We start from the raw sequence: 14,111 nt of genomic DNA on the forward strand, positions 1-14,111 counted from the left end.
TGGGTAAAAAGGAACAGGTCCCCGCCCTTGCGATCTTTGTGCAGGGTTCTTTGTGGGTGTGGTCGGCGACTAGCCGGGGTCGTCCACAGGCACAGGGCCCAAAAAAAGAAAGGGGAAAAGAAATTGGCCAACCTCGATCGCAGCACTTCGTGTTGGAGAGTCGAGAAATTGAGAGTGTGACTAGGAGGGTGGGACGCTGGGGATTCTCAAAGGTATACCCTTGGAATGGCCGGATCCAGCCTTGAAAGTACGAGATCGCGCGCGCTTCGCGCGCTGCACCGCCTGTTCTCCGCGGCTGAGTGACGACGCGTGCCGTGTGCCAGCAGAGTTGGGCGCGCGCGGCGCGACGGCGCCCGCGAGGGAAGGCGCGGGTGCAGCGGCCACCGGCGGTCGTACCGCTCGCCGGCCAGCGCAGCAGCGGCCAGCGCAGCGCGGCCGCCGGCGCAGCAGCCAGAGCAGCCGGTGCGCGCCTTGCGAGGCGAGTACTGCCGCCCGGCAGCCTTGAGAGGCGGCCGGGCGGCAGTACTCGTTCGAATTTTGCGAGCCGTGCGCCCGCCCGCCCGGCTGCCAGTAGGACTAGGAGGCGGCGCAATATGGCCTATAGTACAGCCCTTGAGGAGGAGGAAGAGGCTGGCTGGCAGTGCTGTATGCCGCCGGGGGGCAGTTTTTGGGTGCTGACCCTCGCCCAGGGGGCTGCAGAAGGCGTCCGCAGCCGGGACAACCCGCCCCCCCCGCCGAGGCCGGTCGAAGCCCACTTGAGTGCAGCCATGAGGAGTCCTCTCTTGGTGCTCCTGGCGGCCGTTCAAAGGTCGGGCGCGCGCCGAGGGGGGTGGGTGTGTCTTGCTTGCTCCACACCGAGCGCCATCGGTCCGGACCGGTGCACTCACCGAGGGTCGGCTTGCACAAGGTCTGAGCCGCGGGCGCTCGGCGCCAAGTGCAGTCGGTCACGCTCGCGCTGCCGCTGGAGAGCGGGTCACAATGGGGAACCCTCGTTTCCTAGTCACTCGGTCCCCCAACGGAAGAGGCCTCTCTCCTATTGAAACATTCCAACATCAGATTTGCGTCGTGCTTTTTGAGCCGAGAGCTACTTTCTTTTGGGCACCCTATCTAGCGTCTTGCTGGTCGATTGCTCCTCTGTCGCTCGCCTGAGCCAGTTGCACGTTCGGAGCTCCAGCTCGACCACACGTCCTCGAGCACTGCGCACTTTTCCATTTCAATGAAAAGAAATCTGCGGTGCCAAGGATGCGATGGGGTTCGCGACAGGGCAGGTAGGGTAGACTGCCCGTGAGACGGTTGAGCTGCGCAAGACCGCAGCGTTCATGGCTTCACGATGTCTAAATGTCGACCGCAGCGGCACACCAGGCGAGGGCGCGGCGTCGCTGCTCCGCGAGACGCTGGAGCTTCGTGACAGAGAACTCGCTGCGGCGCGGCAGCAGCTCACGGCTCAGGAGGAGGCGCACGCAGAAACGGTGTGTTTCAAAGCCCGATCTCAAATTCCCACCCGTCCTCGTACCATTCAAGAGGGCCCGGTGTCGCAGGTTTCATCGCTCCAAGCGCAACTCCAGGCTGCACGGCGCGAAGCTAGCGAGGCGCGCGAAGCTAGCGAGGCGTTTGCCTGAGAATTCAGACTGAAGCCTCCACCACTCTCCCGCTTCCCACAGGCGCGGCGTGAGTCGAAAACCCCTGCGGGCAGCGCCAGGCGCTTCCTCGAGTAATACATGTAGCCGTCCTCCTCGGTTGAGCACACACCGTGTGCGGTGGAGTCTTGCGACACGTTGCTGCGTGACGATATGGCGCGATTCAGTTTTCGTGAGGTCACTACACTTTCCCCGCCCGTAATTCTGTTTAAGTCGCGTTTTCCGTGTACAGTATTAGCTGGGAGTGAGTGCTACGTACAAGCTGGATCAGCTCGGGTCTGGCCGCGGGCGCTCCGGCCCTAAAAATCGCCGCTGGGCGCTGCGCCCTGCCGGTGCCGCGCGCGGGGTGCATGCTGCATGGCGGCGGGAGGCGGGGTGTGTCGTGTGTGTGTCTCGCTCGGCCGCGTCTCGGGCGTCGCCGCCGCTCGCGCTCTCGCCTCCGTCGCCGCGTGACTGTACAGACTGAGACTGTGGAGCTCGCGCGCCCGCCGCCACGTCTGTCTCTCTCGCGGGTGAGCGCGACCGTTGTCGGTCCGTTGAGTGGTCGTGACGACGGGGCGGTCTCTCGGCCCCCACAGGAGCGAATCTTGAGCGTGCTCAGCCTCTCTGGCCCTCTTTCGCACGGCTCTACAAAGGAGACTCGACGAGCGGACTCGGCACAGGAGAGCCTGAGGTCGCTGGCACCACGCGGGGCTCGAACGCCGACCAGTCGCCCGAAGCGTCGGGACTGTTGACGGTCGGGGTTAGCGCGACTGCGGCGGCGGCGGCGGCGGCGGCATCGGACGGCTCAGCGGCCGTCACTTCGTGCGCAACATCGGCCGCGCTATCGTCTGGCGCTTGCACGGGCGGAGGCCGCCGCTTCGAGAGCTCGGGCGCAATGGCCGTGTGCGAGCGCCTCCGCTGCTCCCGCGCGAGGACGAGCAAGCCGAGGAGGACCATCAGGCACCCAAAGACGTATAGGCACAGAAACAGGGGATGCTCCACGAGACGTTCGGCGGCGGCTTCTCGCCCACCGCCGTTCTCAAGCTGCGCCGCCTCGCGCGCAAAGTCGCGCGCGGCAGCGTTGACCGCACGGCCTACTCGCCCAAGTACTCGCTCTCTTTTATGTCCCACCATGCAGAGCGCATCTCTCTCTCTGTTGTGCGAGGCGTGAACCGCGCCATTCGCTCTCACCTGGCAACCCTGTCTGCACGTCTCGCGCGCGCGTGAACTAGGGCTCCAGGCCCCAAATTACGTGTGAGTGTTAGAGTTGTTTGGTATTGCTAAAAATCTCTCTCTCTCGCCACCGCGACCCCTCGTGGCATCTTTCTTTCTCGCCGTCGGCGAGCTAGGGGCTCGCGGACGGCCGACTTTTTATATGACCAGTAGGACAGCCGTGAGTGTGAATCGGATAAGGAGTTTGCGTCCGTCCACCGCCTTCGTGGACGTCTGTCCTCGTGACACCCACACCCCACACGGCCTGTGTTGCTTCCCCCACCCACCCTCCCTTGGTCCTGCAACGGTGTCTCGTGCGGAGCAGTGGTGTGCGCCCGGGGGCTGTCGCGCGAGGGTTGCAGGCGTGAGTGGGGTCCGCGGGTCCGCGCAGCATGGCGCACATGCTGGAGGATCTGTATGTCCCTGTGGAGGTGTTGGGCTGCATTGCCTCGCACTTTGACGCCGCGGCGACTCTGCTCGCCTTTGAGTGCGCCGCCTCGTCCTGTCGGCGTGCGACTGCCGGCGCGTGGCGCAACTTGACGCTCTCGCGCTTTCCGCGCGTGGAGGATATCCTGCGCCTATCTCCCATGCCCGCTCCCTCATTCAGAGAGCTCTTCCGCCGACAAATCGCGGCGGCGCTGCCGCCGCCCCGGCCGAGCCTCGCCGACTTCATCCTCAGCGTTGAGCTCTCGGTCGACGGAGAAATGACGCACTCCTGGACAGGGCCCTACTGGGAAAGCGGCCAGGGCGAAGGCGGAGCCGCCCCGCGCCTCTGGCCCGGCGAGCCGCCGCCCTGGTTCAGGCCGTTCATCGCGATTAGCAAAGACAACGACCACCTTGTCTCCCGTGATGGCGCTGAAGGGTGGGCCGTCCCAGCCGCCCTCGCCGAGGCGTACACGTGCACGGTGACGGTGACGCACGCGCTTCGCTCGGCGCGGCTCTACAGCGGCCGCCCGTCCCTCGTCTGCGCGTCGCGCGACGACTGCGTCGTCTTTGACGAGCGGCGCCTGCCGCCTCTCTTCTCGCCGCCCGATCCCTCGTCTTGGCAGGACGAGGAGCAGGAGGCGGGTTTCTCCCTCGTCCGCGTCGACCCGGCCCACGACGTCAGGTGCAGGGCGCACCTAAGCCACGCCGGTGGCCGCGGCGCGGGGGGCGGCCACCTCGAGCTCGACTTTGGCAACGAGACGGGGCGGCTCAACGGGCGGCAGGCGCTGCTCGAGTACCTGCTCCTGCTCACCGCGCGGGTGGCGGGGTAGCGGCGGGGGGGGGAGAGTCGCACACACGCTCCTGCCGCATGCGCTAGCGCGCACCACCGACGGCCGCAGACCCCCACGAACGGCTACCCCCCCACACCGCCCGGCCGTGAGCGGTTATATGTCAGTACACGAACGCAAGTAGCGACTACGGCGTCTGAGTACGGGGCGGCCGCCCATATACGCCGCCGCTCGACCCAAAAATGGTCGCTTACGTTCACACCTCTCGGCAGCTGTTAGCAGCACCGCTCTGTGGCGGCCAACTGGTCGTCGGGTCTCACTACTGGCAGGGTAGTCAGTCTAAGTTATCTGAGCCTCGCGGCTTAACGGGTTTCATAGTGGTGGCTACGGCTTTAGCCACACTGGAGAGTGCTTACGCGGTAAGTCGGCCACATGGCACGATAATCGATATACGGCGCTAGCCCCCCAATTTTCTTCGCCTGCGGCGGGCGATCGATCCTCCTCATGCTCAGCAATCGCCGCCTCAGCATCCTCCTCTTGCTCTTCCGATTCTCGTTGCTGCTTCTTGAGCGCACTTCGGCGACGTCTAGCCAAACAGTTCTCACAAATAGCCTCAAGCTCAAACAAACGCATGTCAGAGAAGCCTATGTATGCTGGTCCTCTTTGAACGATCCGCGCGTGAGGTAGCATAGGGCCTTGTTGGCAGCAGCCAGCTTGTTGCGCTGCTTCGTTGCGATGAGCTGATTGGGATCGCAGAAGTGCATGCCAAGCACCGCCACGATCTTGAAGCAGAACACATCGCAACCGCATCGTCCGCACTGCCATCGGCATGCCGCGCCCGCCGCTTCGCCGCACCGCCTTAAGGCACGCATAAGAGCGGCAGAACGCGCCCGTACGGTGCGCGTACTTGAGCAGGCGTTGCGCGCCGCAAGTAGCGCACTGGCCCTGGGAGACGGCGTTGTGCTGTGTATGGCGGCATGCGCGGCATACGTTGGTCGGACCGACGCGTCCAGGTATTTTTCGGGTAAACCTGGACTTTTGCAGGTATACCCCGATCGGTCACACCGCCATCGCCGTCGGGGAGAGGGGGGACGACACTGCTTCGGCAGCGTGCACCTCGATCCTGTACCGTGTTTGTTATGACCCCCCCCAATGAACACACCAGTGAGGGAGGGCGAGACGATCGAGGGGTCCCGTACCATGCGGAATCGACCCTATCCAGTGCTCAAGTGCTCAAGTTGGGGCCTCGAGATACAGGCCAGAACGAGTGAACGGGACCCGCAGCCAGCTGATATCCGTCCACAATCGAGTTTGCCGACGATCGACTTTGCAGCCGGCCGCCACCAATACAGACGGCTTTAGGCTGCCGATCCGGCTGCTCGTGCGGCTCCAATCCGGTCCCTCACACTCAGCTCCAATCCGCACAAGCTGTGACAACTTTGACGTCGCCGGCTTTGGCCAGGTGCAGCCCGCCACCTGCCCCGCCTCCATCTTCACGCTGCCCGTAGGTGATTGCTGGGGGGGGGGGGGGCTCCAACCTCCTGACGCCGCCGTATGACTTAGGTGAGGGGCACCCGCCTGGACGCCTGGAACGCGCTCTCATCAGCAGTCGATCAAACCTTCCCGACATGCCGACCTATTCGCTCGCCCGGTCTCTCGATCTGGACTGGCCATCTGGCTGCGGGCCTGCGCTCGCGGTGCGGACGGTCGACCACGGGTGACGCTCTCACTCCGGAGAAGTCAATGTCTCCCCTGTCCCCGGCTGCCGTCCGTCTCAAAGTCAGCTCCGCCTGATGGCCAAGCGACGGCTGAGCCTGGACAGAGATTCGAGTGGCCGTGGAGGTGGGACTGCCCTCCGCTCGGTCGACTTCGCGACGGACGAACAATGGCGTGCGCACGGCGCTGCAGCGATGATCGCTCGCGACGCCCGGAGCTGGAGCTGCCGGTGCCACCTCCTGCTAGACGCTTCCCGAAACAGGCATGCCCCACTCATCACACGTCGGCTGCCCCACCGTAGGGCCGCAGACAGCCGAGGCCGCCAAGAAGTGAATGGAGAAGGAGCGCCAGCGGGTGCTGCGGCGGCGCGACGCGGACAAGGTCACGGTGTTTGCGGCTCGAGGAGCTGCTGGCCGGCGACGCCACGGACGCGACAGTGGAATCTGCGATGGGGGAGGCAAATGCAAATCTGCACAGTCCGAGGGGATTCTGCGCAGGTGGGGCGGTGCGAGTGCGAGCGACCCCCAGCTTTCGCTGCTCGGGTGGGTCCCACGATCGGGCCATGCCGATCGCTAAGCCGAGGTTGCCTCACGCCCTTTCGGACGCAGTCGATGTTCTCGTTCCCCGCTCTAGGCGCCGGCTCCCAACCCGCAGGGGGGCTCCCATCGGCGCAATGCCGAGAAGGGTGGGGAAGTACCGTAGACCCTTGCGGGGTTCCGGCCTAGTGCCCAGGGATCTCCGAACGCCGTCAGGGGCACCCGCGGCGGTCAAGCCAGACCGGGAGATGTGGCGCGTGTGTGATCGCGCGAGACGGAGGCGCGTGGGTCGGGCGGGCGGGCGTGGGGCTGACCAGGGAGAGTAAAGTCGGGGTGGAACCAGCGAGCTCCTCCGGGTAGCTGCAGCCTTGGTGAAGAGTGTGGCGGTGAGGGAGTCGTGCTCGGCGGAGCAAGCGTTGAGAGGCACGCGGATGGGTTGTGGTAGGACTGCAGGTCGTCACATCGAAAAGTCTGGAACGCAGACAGATTGTGGTAGGACTGCAGGTCGTCACATCGAAAAGTCTGGAACACAAACGGGTATTCTCCACCGCGACTGAAGCTGGACGGAGCCACTCTCGCGGCAATCTGTAGAGTCGACGGCAGCGGAGGCGGCGGGAAGCAGTAGCTGGATGGTGCAAGAGGCTGCTGGTCGCCCCGATGAGACACCTCACGCGGCAAGGAAGACTGGTCGACGCGATCTTCGGGCCAGCCATCCACCAGTGCGTCATGGTCGAGGCAGCCGTCGTAGGTGAGGCCGTCTGAGGCGTTTCCCGACGGCACGGCGATATCTGTGGCAGGGCGCACGGCCAGCCCCATCGAGCGGAAGAGGCCAGACGGAGCAGTCGCTGGTCCGCGTGTTCGCAGCCGCACGGAGATCTTGGGGTGCAGCACTTGAGACGGCTGACTGATCTTCGAGGAGCTCGGGAGCATGTGCCTCGACACGTCAGAGATGAGGAGAGCGATGGCGAGTGCGGAGCACCAGACGTATGTCAGTGTGCCAGGCATGACCGCTTCGACACTCGCTGCCGCGCGGACTCTCCAAAAGCAAGCGCGGAGAGGCTGCAGCGACGCGAGAGCGAGAGCGAGAGGCTCTCCGCCCCTTGAACCGCGGTGTGGCTCAGATTTCACAGCAACTCGCCACCCCGTGTTTTTCACCTCGAACCATCATGGTTTTAGGTATATGAAAGAAAGAAAACAGACAACCCAAGGGAGGGATGGGATATGGTGGGGACAGTGCAGCGGAGCCGGTATTCTTGTTTTGGCCCCCAAACCGCCGTCGGTTCGCGGCAGGTGTCCCTCTGCCCGCATGTGCGGAAACAGCAGCTGCGACAACCACCTGACCGCCGAAGAGGCACGCGCCGCCGCGCGAGAGGAGGGTCTCGAGCTCGTGCCGTCCAACAACGGCACCGGCTTCCAGAACGTCTTTCGCTCGCCCGGCTTCAAGAAGGCGCCGGCCCACCCGTTCCTTGCGGTGGTGTACGGTCCCAGGAGGACGTCGCTCGGCAAGTTCGCGACTGCGGAGCACGCCGCGCTCGCGTGTGCTCGGCACTTCAAGACGCTGTCTGGTGCAACGGTGGGCGCCGCAGGCGCCAGTCGCCAATGGGGTGGGCCGCTGAAGGCTCGCAACACGGAGGCAGTCGCCGAGGAGGCCACGGTGTCAGCCGGATCCCACGAGCGGCCGGGGGGCGCACTAGATTCCGCCTCGTGCCTCGTGCCGAGCGATACGACGGGCAACGAGGTGGCGGCGGTGGGGGACACGTGGTGGAAGAGGCACTCGGAGGAGCGGGCGAGGATCGATGCGCTGAGCGGGGACGAGGTTGAGAAGGAGGCCGAGGCGCACGGGCTCGAGCTCACCAGGTCGACACGCAACAAGTCGGGCTACGCGGGCGTCTTCAAGAGGAGCAGAAAATCGGCCGGCGCTGCCGACCGCTATGAGGCGCTCTGGGCTCCCGGGCAGAAGGAGCTGGAGAGGCTGGGGCTCAAGTCGAACGTGAGCTTCGGCACGTGGGAGCGGCCCGACCAGGCCGCGCTCGTCCTCGCGCTTGAGAGCAAGCGCATCCTGGATGCGTCGGGGAGGAAGCGCCGAGGGAATGGCGGCGCAGGAGGCTCTCTGGAGAGCAAGAAGCACGCCAGCCTCCTGATGGGACTGGCAAAGCCGGCGCACTCACCGCCCTGCGAGCGCCCGCCCGCCGCCGCGCCGGCGACGACAGCGGGGAGCGGAGAGAGCAACGGCGCCGCGCTGGGAGCGGTGGCGGGGACGACAGAGAAAGAGGCGTGCGGGAGTGTTTAGAGAGAGCGTGGTAGGGGCACGCATGAACGTGGATCGTGGATGACGCCGGCGGACGGATGGTTTGGGAAATTTGCGCATAATTAAGTACATGCAACCCTGGCAAGCTGCCTGATCACGGCCAGACAAAACTCCTGAGCAAACACACCGCAACAACAGTCAACACCGCAACACAACAGTCAACAACAGCGTCGACAGGTCACTGGTCAGGGACCACAACGAGAAAAGGAAAACATCCCGATCCTGCAGGGATAACGGAGGCAACGCAGGGACGGGCCAACAGCCAGTGGGACGAACAGGGGCCGCGACAGCGGCTCAAGCAGGCCCAGGAGGGAGCGGAGACGATGTCAAATCCGGAGGTTGCGTTTGCGGCGACGACTGCGGCGACGGCTGCTGCGGCGACGGCTGCTGCGGTGACGGCTGCTGCGGTGAGAGCTGCTGTGGTGAGAGCTGCTGTGGTGAGAGCTGCTGTGGCGACGGCTGTTGCAATGGCTGTTGCTGCGGCGGCAGCGGCGGCTGCTGCGGCGACGGCAGCTGCGATGGCTGCGACGGCTGCGACAACATCAGCGGCGGCGGCTGCGATGGCGTCGCCTGCTGCGGGAGAGCCGGCTGCGGGAGCGACGGCTGCGACGGCTGCGGCGACTGCTGCGCCGGCTGTGGCGATGCCATGGGCTGCGGCAACGGCAAAAGCAGCGGCTGTGCCGGACCGAAAGGCTGTGCCGCGGCAGCCAACGCCCCAGCCTGCATGGCGGCACCGAAGCCGGGCTCCGTAGCTGCGTGTGAGCTGTCGCTGCTTGTGTATAAGCCAGGTGAGCTCGCCGGCGACGAGGCGTCGTTCCACGGACCGGGAATGATTGGAAGCACCATCCGCCGGCGAGAAGAAGAAAGATAAAAATTTCGGACACTCTCCCATACTTACTTAAAATAAATAAATAAAAACGGACACCTCTCTACTGTGAGATGGGTAAAAAGGAACAGGTCCCCGCCCTTGCGATCTTTGTGCAGGGTTCTTTGTGGGTGTGGTCGGCGACTAGCCGGGGTCGTCCTCCCGCTGGGGGACTATGAACACCTGGCGAGGTTCTCGCCGGGAATGACAACCCCCACCCCGCCCCCGCCCTACACATCACCCAGGACCTAGCCGGTGTGGTTGAAGGGAACTTGCTGGGGTGGTGTGAAACGCCGATCCCCCCGCTCTCCATCGCGCATCGGGCCACATAGAGGTAGCGCCAGGCCCCAAATGATGTGTGCCCATCTCCTCCTCCCGGGTACACCAGCCTCCGGCGGGGCGGTTCCGGATCCCCCAGGTCATTCCGAGCGGGTCCGTACGGTGGCGGCCCCGTCGGCGGCGGGGGTGGAGGCGGTGGCAGGGGCGGCAGTCACGTAATAATTCTTTCAAGCTCCGCGTGCCTTTCAGAGCAGGCGTGCTGCGCCTCGCTGTGCTACGGGCTCGCCGCCCTCTCACACTTGCACTCGCGACCGCGTCGCCCCGCATGCGACCGTGGCGCCACGCGCGCGCCAAGCGCCCCGCACCGCCGCTTCGGGGGCGGCCGCATATGCTCACTGTGTGCCCCGCTGCGCTGCGCAGACGCTGCGATGTCGGGCTTCGCGACTGAGCCAAAGCTCTTCGGAAAGTGGTCGTTCGAGGAGGTGGAGGTCAAGGACATATCGCTGGAGGATTACATCGCGTGCAAACCGAAGTATGCGCAGTTCCTGCCCCACTCGCAGGGCCGGTGGCAGAAGAAGCGCTTTCGCAAGGCGCAGTGCCCTATTGTCGAGCGCATGGTTTGCTCGATGATGCGGCACGGCCGCAACAACGGCAAGAAGCTGATGGCTGTGCGCATCGTCAAGCACGCCTTTGAGATCGTCCACCTGCTGACGGACTCCAACCCAGTCCAGGTTTACGTCGACGCAGTCATCAACTGCGGCCCACGCGAGGACTCGACCCGCGTCGGCGGCGGCGGCGCTGTGCGGCGCCAGGCGTGCGACGTGTCGCCGCTGCGCCGTGTCAACACGGCCATCTACCTGATGACGACGGGCGCGCGCGAGGCTTCGTTTCGCAACATCAAGACGATTGCCGAGTGCCTCGCCGATGAGATCATGAACGCCGCAAAGGCGCGCGCCGCCGCCGCCCGCCTCTGTGCCGCCGAGACGCCCACCCACTAACGGCGGCTTGCTGCCGCCCACCGGACGCGCGTTTCCGCCGCTGCCGCATTCGCCGCCCTTCGCGCTGCTGTCGTGTGGCCCGGACCCTCACGCCCGACCCACAGCCCCGCGCGCACGCACAGCTGTGCGATCGCGCAGGGAGCGTGTGCGCGAAGGGGGGGAGGGCGGGGGGGGGGGGGGGGGGGGGCCATCGGACACAAGGGACCCGGGCCCTTGAGGGGGGGACCCCCGAATGGGGCCGGGTTGAAAGGGGGGCCCCTTTTTGGGGGCCCCGGGCCAACTCCTTGAGGGAGGGGACCCCCCCCCCCCCCCCCTTGCCTCTCTGCCCCACCGCCTCGAGCGCGCGGCCGCCTCTCTCAGCCACCACCGGCTGCTTGCTTGCGCAGGGCTCGTCCAACTCCTACGCCATCAAGAAGAAGGACGAGATTGAGCGCGTCGCCAAGTCCAACCGGTAAACAGTGCCCTCGCCGTGACGTGCGGAGGCCCTGCCGTACCCACCACCTGTTCGCTCTGGACGCACGCCCTGCGTGGGCACGACCTGGCGTTCGTGCGCAACAACTCGCCGTCCTTGTCTGTTTACTCCCCACACGGTCTTGTCTCTCTCGTGCGGAGACACGCACGCGATGCTCGGAGGCCAGAGAGCGGAGATCGTGTGGCGCGGGGGACGTGGTTATGCTCTTTGCTCTCAATTTTAGCCTCTACAGTACAAACCGAGGACCGCGAGGATGAAACTGGGAGTGGCTCACTTCGAAAGAAGAGAACCCATCAAATCCAACCGTACAGGGGGACGCGCGGCGGGCCACGCCGCAGCGCCGCGCGCGCGGCGGCCGGCGCGCGACCGCGAGACGCGCCCGCGCGAGACTATATTAGAGGCGAGCCGAGCACCGACAGGAGCTGGACTGCTTGGAATCATAGCGACATGCGGCGTAAAGGCGGGGATGGTGGCCTCAGGTCAGGGGGCCTCGTGCCCGTTCAGCGTGCGCGTCGCGACCGAGGCAGAGTAGGAGCGCTTGCATGCGTCCTAAGAGGCAAAGCCAAAGCGAGGAGCGGGGTGAGGAGGAGCGGGGCTGTGGGCGAGGACGTCTGTGGCACCTTGAAGCCCTTGCCAAAGGAGAAGGTGGGCGCGACGGTGGCTGCGGAGGCGGAGCAGAGACGGGTCCGAGTCAGGTGCGGGGGCGGCACCAGGGTGGGGGCGCCAGGTGAGGCACGCCTGCAATCTGCATCTTCTCGCCCGTCTGCGGGTTGCGCCCCTCCCTGGCAGCCCGCTCCTTGGAGTCGAAGGTCCCGAACCCCACGAGCGACACCTGACACGCTCACGGGCGGATATCTCGCGGAGGCGCGGAGGAGCGCCGGGCGAGCGCGCGCGCCTTGTTGCCATCAGCAACCGACTCGACGATCACGTCGAGCGCTGCGAGCGGGGAGGGCAAAGAGGGGTGAACGGCAGGGACGCGAGGCGCGCGTGCCGCTCTCGCGCCCACCGGACGAGAGGACGGCGCCGGCCATCTTCTTGGAGACGCCAGCGCGGGCCGCGATGGCGTCAACCAGGTCGCCCTTGGACACCGCCATCCGCACCGAGCTCCGCGCAGCAACGTGGCCACCCCACGCTCGCGGCGCCGGCCGGAAAGCCTCCGCGCACGAGAGGAGCGCGCAGAGCACCGTCGCCAACAACCTAACCATTTTAGACTCTCGAACCAGAGTCTTTTTTTTGCAGATCGCACGCAGGTGCTGCTGCGGTGCCGCTGCCTCTGCGTCAATCCGTCGGAAGGAGTGCGCTCGTTGCCACGAGGTGGAGTATTGCTCTGTCGGGTGCCAAAAGAGCGATTGGAAGGCGCACAAGAAGATCGGTGGCAAGGCGGGCCCCCAGTAGATCGCTCGCTCGCAGCACTTGATCTTAGTTGAGGTGGATCCTAGGTGGCTGTGACTCAGCAACATCTTGTGAGTTGTGTTTCTTGCGTAGCGCCTTTTACACTTGTTGTGTTGTTTGGTATTGTTAAAAATCTCTCTCACATGACAACACACGTCATTGCTAAAAATCTCTCTCATATGCACAACATACATGTCCATGCACATGTGCATGCACATGTGTGAGAGAGATTTTTGAAAACCAACAAGAAATCACGACTCTCACAGTGATTTGGGCTCGGCAGCTTGTCAGCCCTCAGCCGAAGCTGGGGCCGGTCCCGCAGCCGAGAGAGCCCGCGCCGTGAGTTCGACGCGGTCGGGAGGCCTTGCGGAGAGGCCAGCGAGGTGGCGATCGCTGTACTTCATGGTCGTCATTAAGTGACCGGCTGACAAGCCAGAGGTCGATACTCTGGACGACCCATAGGATGCCACGAATGCCTGAAGGAGAGGGAGGCGAGGCCAGAGGCAGACTCAGCTGCTCTCGGGTGATCTCGCTTTGGTGGCTGAAGGACCCGATGGTCCTGTCACATTCGCGTTCCGAGTCGTGGGGGTAGAAGAATTCGAGGTAGAATCGAGTCAGCGCTTCCTTGTAGTACAGCGGACCGCCAGGCTCGCCGGCAGCATCCGCAGGGAGGCAGCATATGAGGCACCAGTCTTCTGAAGAGCTCAACAGCTGCGGCCGCGATGGTAGAGTCGGCCGCGGTTCGAGCGAGCAGCTTTTGGCTGCGGGATCGAATCGCGGAAGGCTCATGCCCTCGCGGAGCGACGCGGGTCGCGCGGCGCGCGCGTGTGCGAATTGCGACAACAGACGACAGATGACAGACGCCTGAGCGCTGAGCGACTGAACGACCGTCGCCGCAATCGACACCGCTGCCATTTTGACGAGCAGCGCGAGCGCGCTCGTCGGCGGCCAGCCGTCGCGGGCCGGGCCGAGCCCGGCCTCACAACCGGCCGCGCCGCCGTAGCAGGCCCGGAGGCCCACATGGCGGCCCGCCGACCAGCTGATAAGGAGGCCTCTCTTCCTTCTTGATGTGTTGGTATTGCGAAAAATCTGTATATCTCTCTCTCACATATCGCCCCGGGCAAGGCCAAGGAGAGAGGCTACTCAGTTAACTACTCATTCACCCTTTAGGTGTTCATGCCGCCGCACACAGCGGGTCCCCAAAGGGTGAAGGCCTTCCCTGGGACCCCGTGTTGCGTGACTGTCTCTGTGCGATTTCGGGCCCGGGAGCATTTGGAGCATTTGGAGTGCCGTCATTAACCGCACATCCAGGGCCGGGGAGCTAAGAAGCGCACCCAGCGGGCCCGGGGTAGCGGGGTTGTGCGTTCCTGTGCCGGGGTTGTGCGTTTGGGATCCTTTATCACAGACCAGCGCATAGCGCCATCGGACGTATTTTCTTCTCATAACAAGGCTGTGAAGGCTGTGCCAGCCGGGACCTTGCACCATACACGCTTCCCCGTT

The 14,111-nt window shown here is 64.9% G+C and overlaps 5 protein-coding genes across 5 annotated transcripts; 3 read left to right on the top strand and 2 right to left on the bottom strand.

Annotated features, from left to right (window-relative positions):
• The first annotated feature begins 3,123 nt into the window (after nucleotides 1-3,123).
• On the top strand, nucleotides 3,124-4,249 carry EMIHUDRAFT_437372 (hypothetical protein). The gene has a single exon (XM_005764801.1). It carries the CDS (start codon nucleotides 3,224-3,226, stop codon nucleotides 4,085-4,087), a length of 864 nt encoding a protein of 287 aa, XP_005764858.1. The 5' UTR covers nucleotides 3,124-3,223; the 3' UTR covers nucleotides 4,088-4,249.
• A 3,354-nt stretch (nucleotides 4,250-7,603) lies between these two features.
• EMIHUDRAFT_104294 (hypothetical protein) lies at nucleotides 7,604-8,587 on the top strand (the record flags this gene model as incomplete). Its single annotated transcript, XM_005764802.1, has 1 exon — nucleotides 7,604-8,587. The coding sequence occupies one exon, from the start codon at nucleotides 7,604-7,606 to the stop codon at nucleotides 8,585-8,587; it is 984 nt and encodes a 327-aa protein (XP_005764859.1).
• A 1,578-nt stretch (nucleotides 8,588-10,165) lies between these two features.
• EMIHUDRAFT_437374 (hypothetical protein) lies at nucleotides 10,166-11,458 on the top strand. Its single transcript, XM_005764803.1, has 2 exons — nucleotides 10,166-10,693; nucleotides 11,131-11,458. Exons 1-2 carry the CDS (start codon nucleotides 10,178-10,180, stop codon nucleotides 11,200-11,202), a joined length of 588 nt encoding a protein of 195 aa, XP_005764860.1. The 5' UTR covers nucleotides 10,166-10,177; the 3' UTR covers nucleotides 11,203-11,458.
• A 452-nt stretch (nucleotides 11,459-11,910) lies between these two features.
• EMIHUDRAFT_67066 (hypothetical protein) lies at nucleotides 11,911-12,313 on the bottom strand (the record flags this gene model as incomplete). Its single annotated transcript, XM_005764804.1, has 2 exons — nucleotides 11,911-12,059; nucleotides 12,196-12,313. 2 exons carry the CDS (start codon nucleotides 12,311-12,313, stop codon nucleotides 11,911-11,913), a joined length of 267 nt encoding a protein of 88 aa, XP_005764861.1.
• Nucleotides 12,314-12,837: 524 nt separating this feature from the next.
• On the bottom strand, nucleotides 12,838-13,640 carry EMIHUDRAFT_357418 (hypothetical protein). Its single transcript, XM_005764805.1, is given in 2 exon segments — nucleotides 12,838-13,412; nucleotides 13,430-13,640. 2 exon segments carry the CDS (start codon nucleotides 13,631-13,633, stop codon nucleotides 12,906-12,908), a joined length of 711 nt encoding a protein of 236 aa, XP_005764862.1. The 5' UTR covers nucleotides 13,634-13,640; the 3' UTR covers nucleotides 12,838-12,905.
• Between the last annotated feature and the right edge of the window lie 471 nt (nucleotides 13,641-14,111).

Source organism: Emiliania huxleyi, assembly GCF_000372725.1.
Source record: "Emiliania huxleyi CCMP1516 unplaced genomic scaffold EMIHUscaffold_58, whole genome shotgun sequence".
Lineage (NCBI taxonomy): Eukaryota > Haptophyta > Isochrysidales > Noelaerhabdaceae > Emiliania > Emiliania huxleyi.

Coding starts and splice junctions, on each gene's coding strand:
- EMIHUDRAFT_437372 (XM_005764801.1), top strand. CDS start 3,224: ATGGCGCACATGCTGGAGGATCTGTATGTCCCTGTGGAGGTGTTGGGC.
- EMIHUDRAFT_437374 (XM_005764803.1), top strand. CDS start 10,178: ATGTCGGGCTTCGCGACTGAGCCAAAGCTCTTCGGAAAGTGGTCGTTC. Junction 10,694..11,130: donor ATGAGATCATGAACGCCGCA/AAGGCGCGCGCC, acceptor TGCTTGCTTGCG/CAGGGCTCGTCCAACTCCTA.
- EMIHUDRAFT_357418 (XM_005764805.1), bottom strand. CDS start 13,633: ATGTGGGCCTCCGGGCCTGCTACGGCGGCGCGGCCGGTTGTGAGGCCG.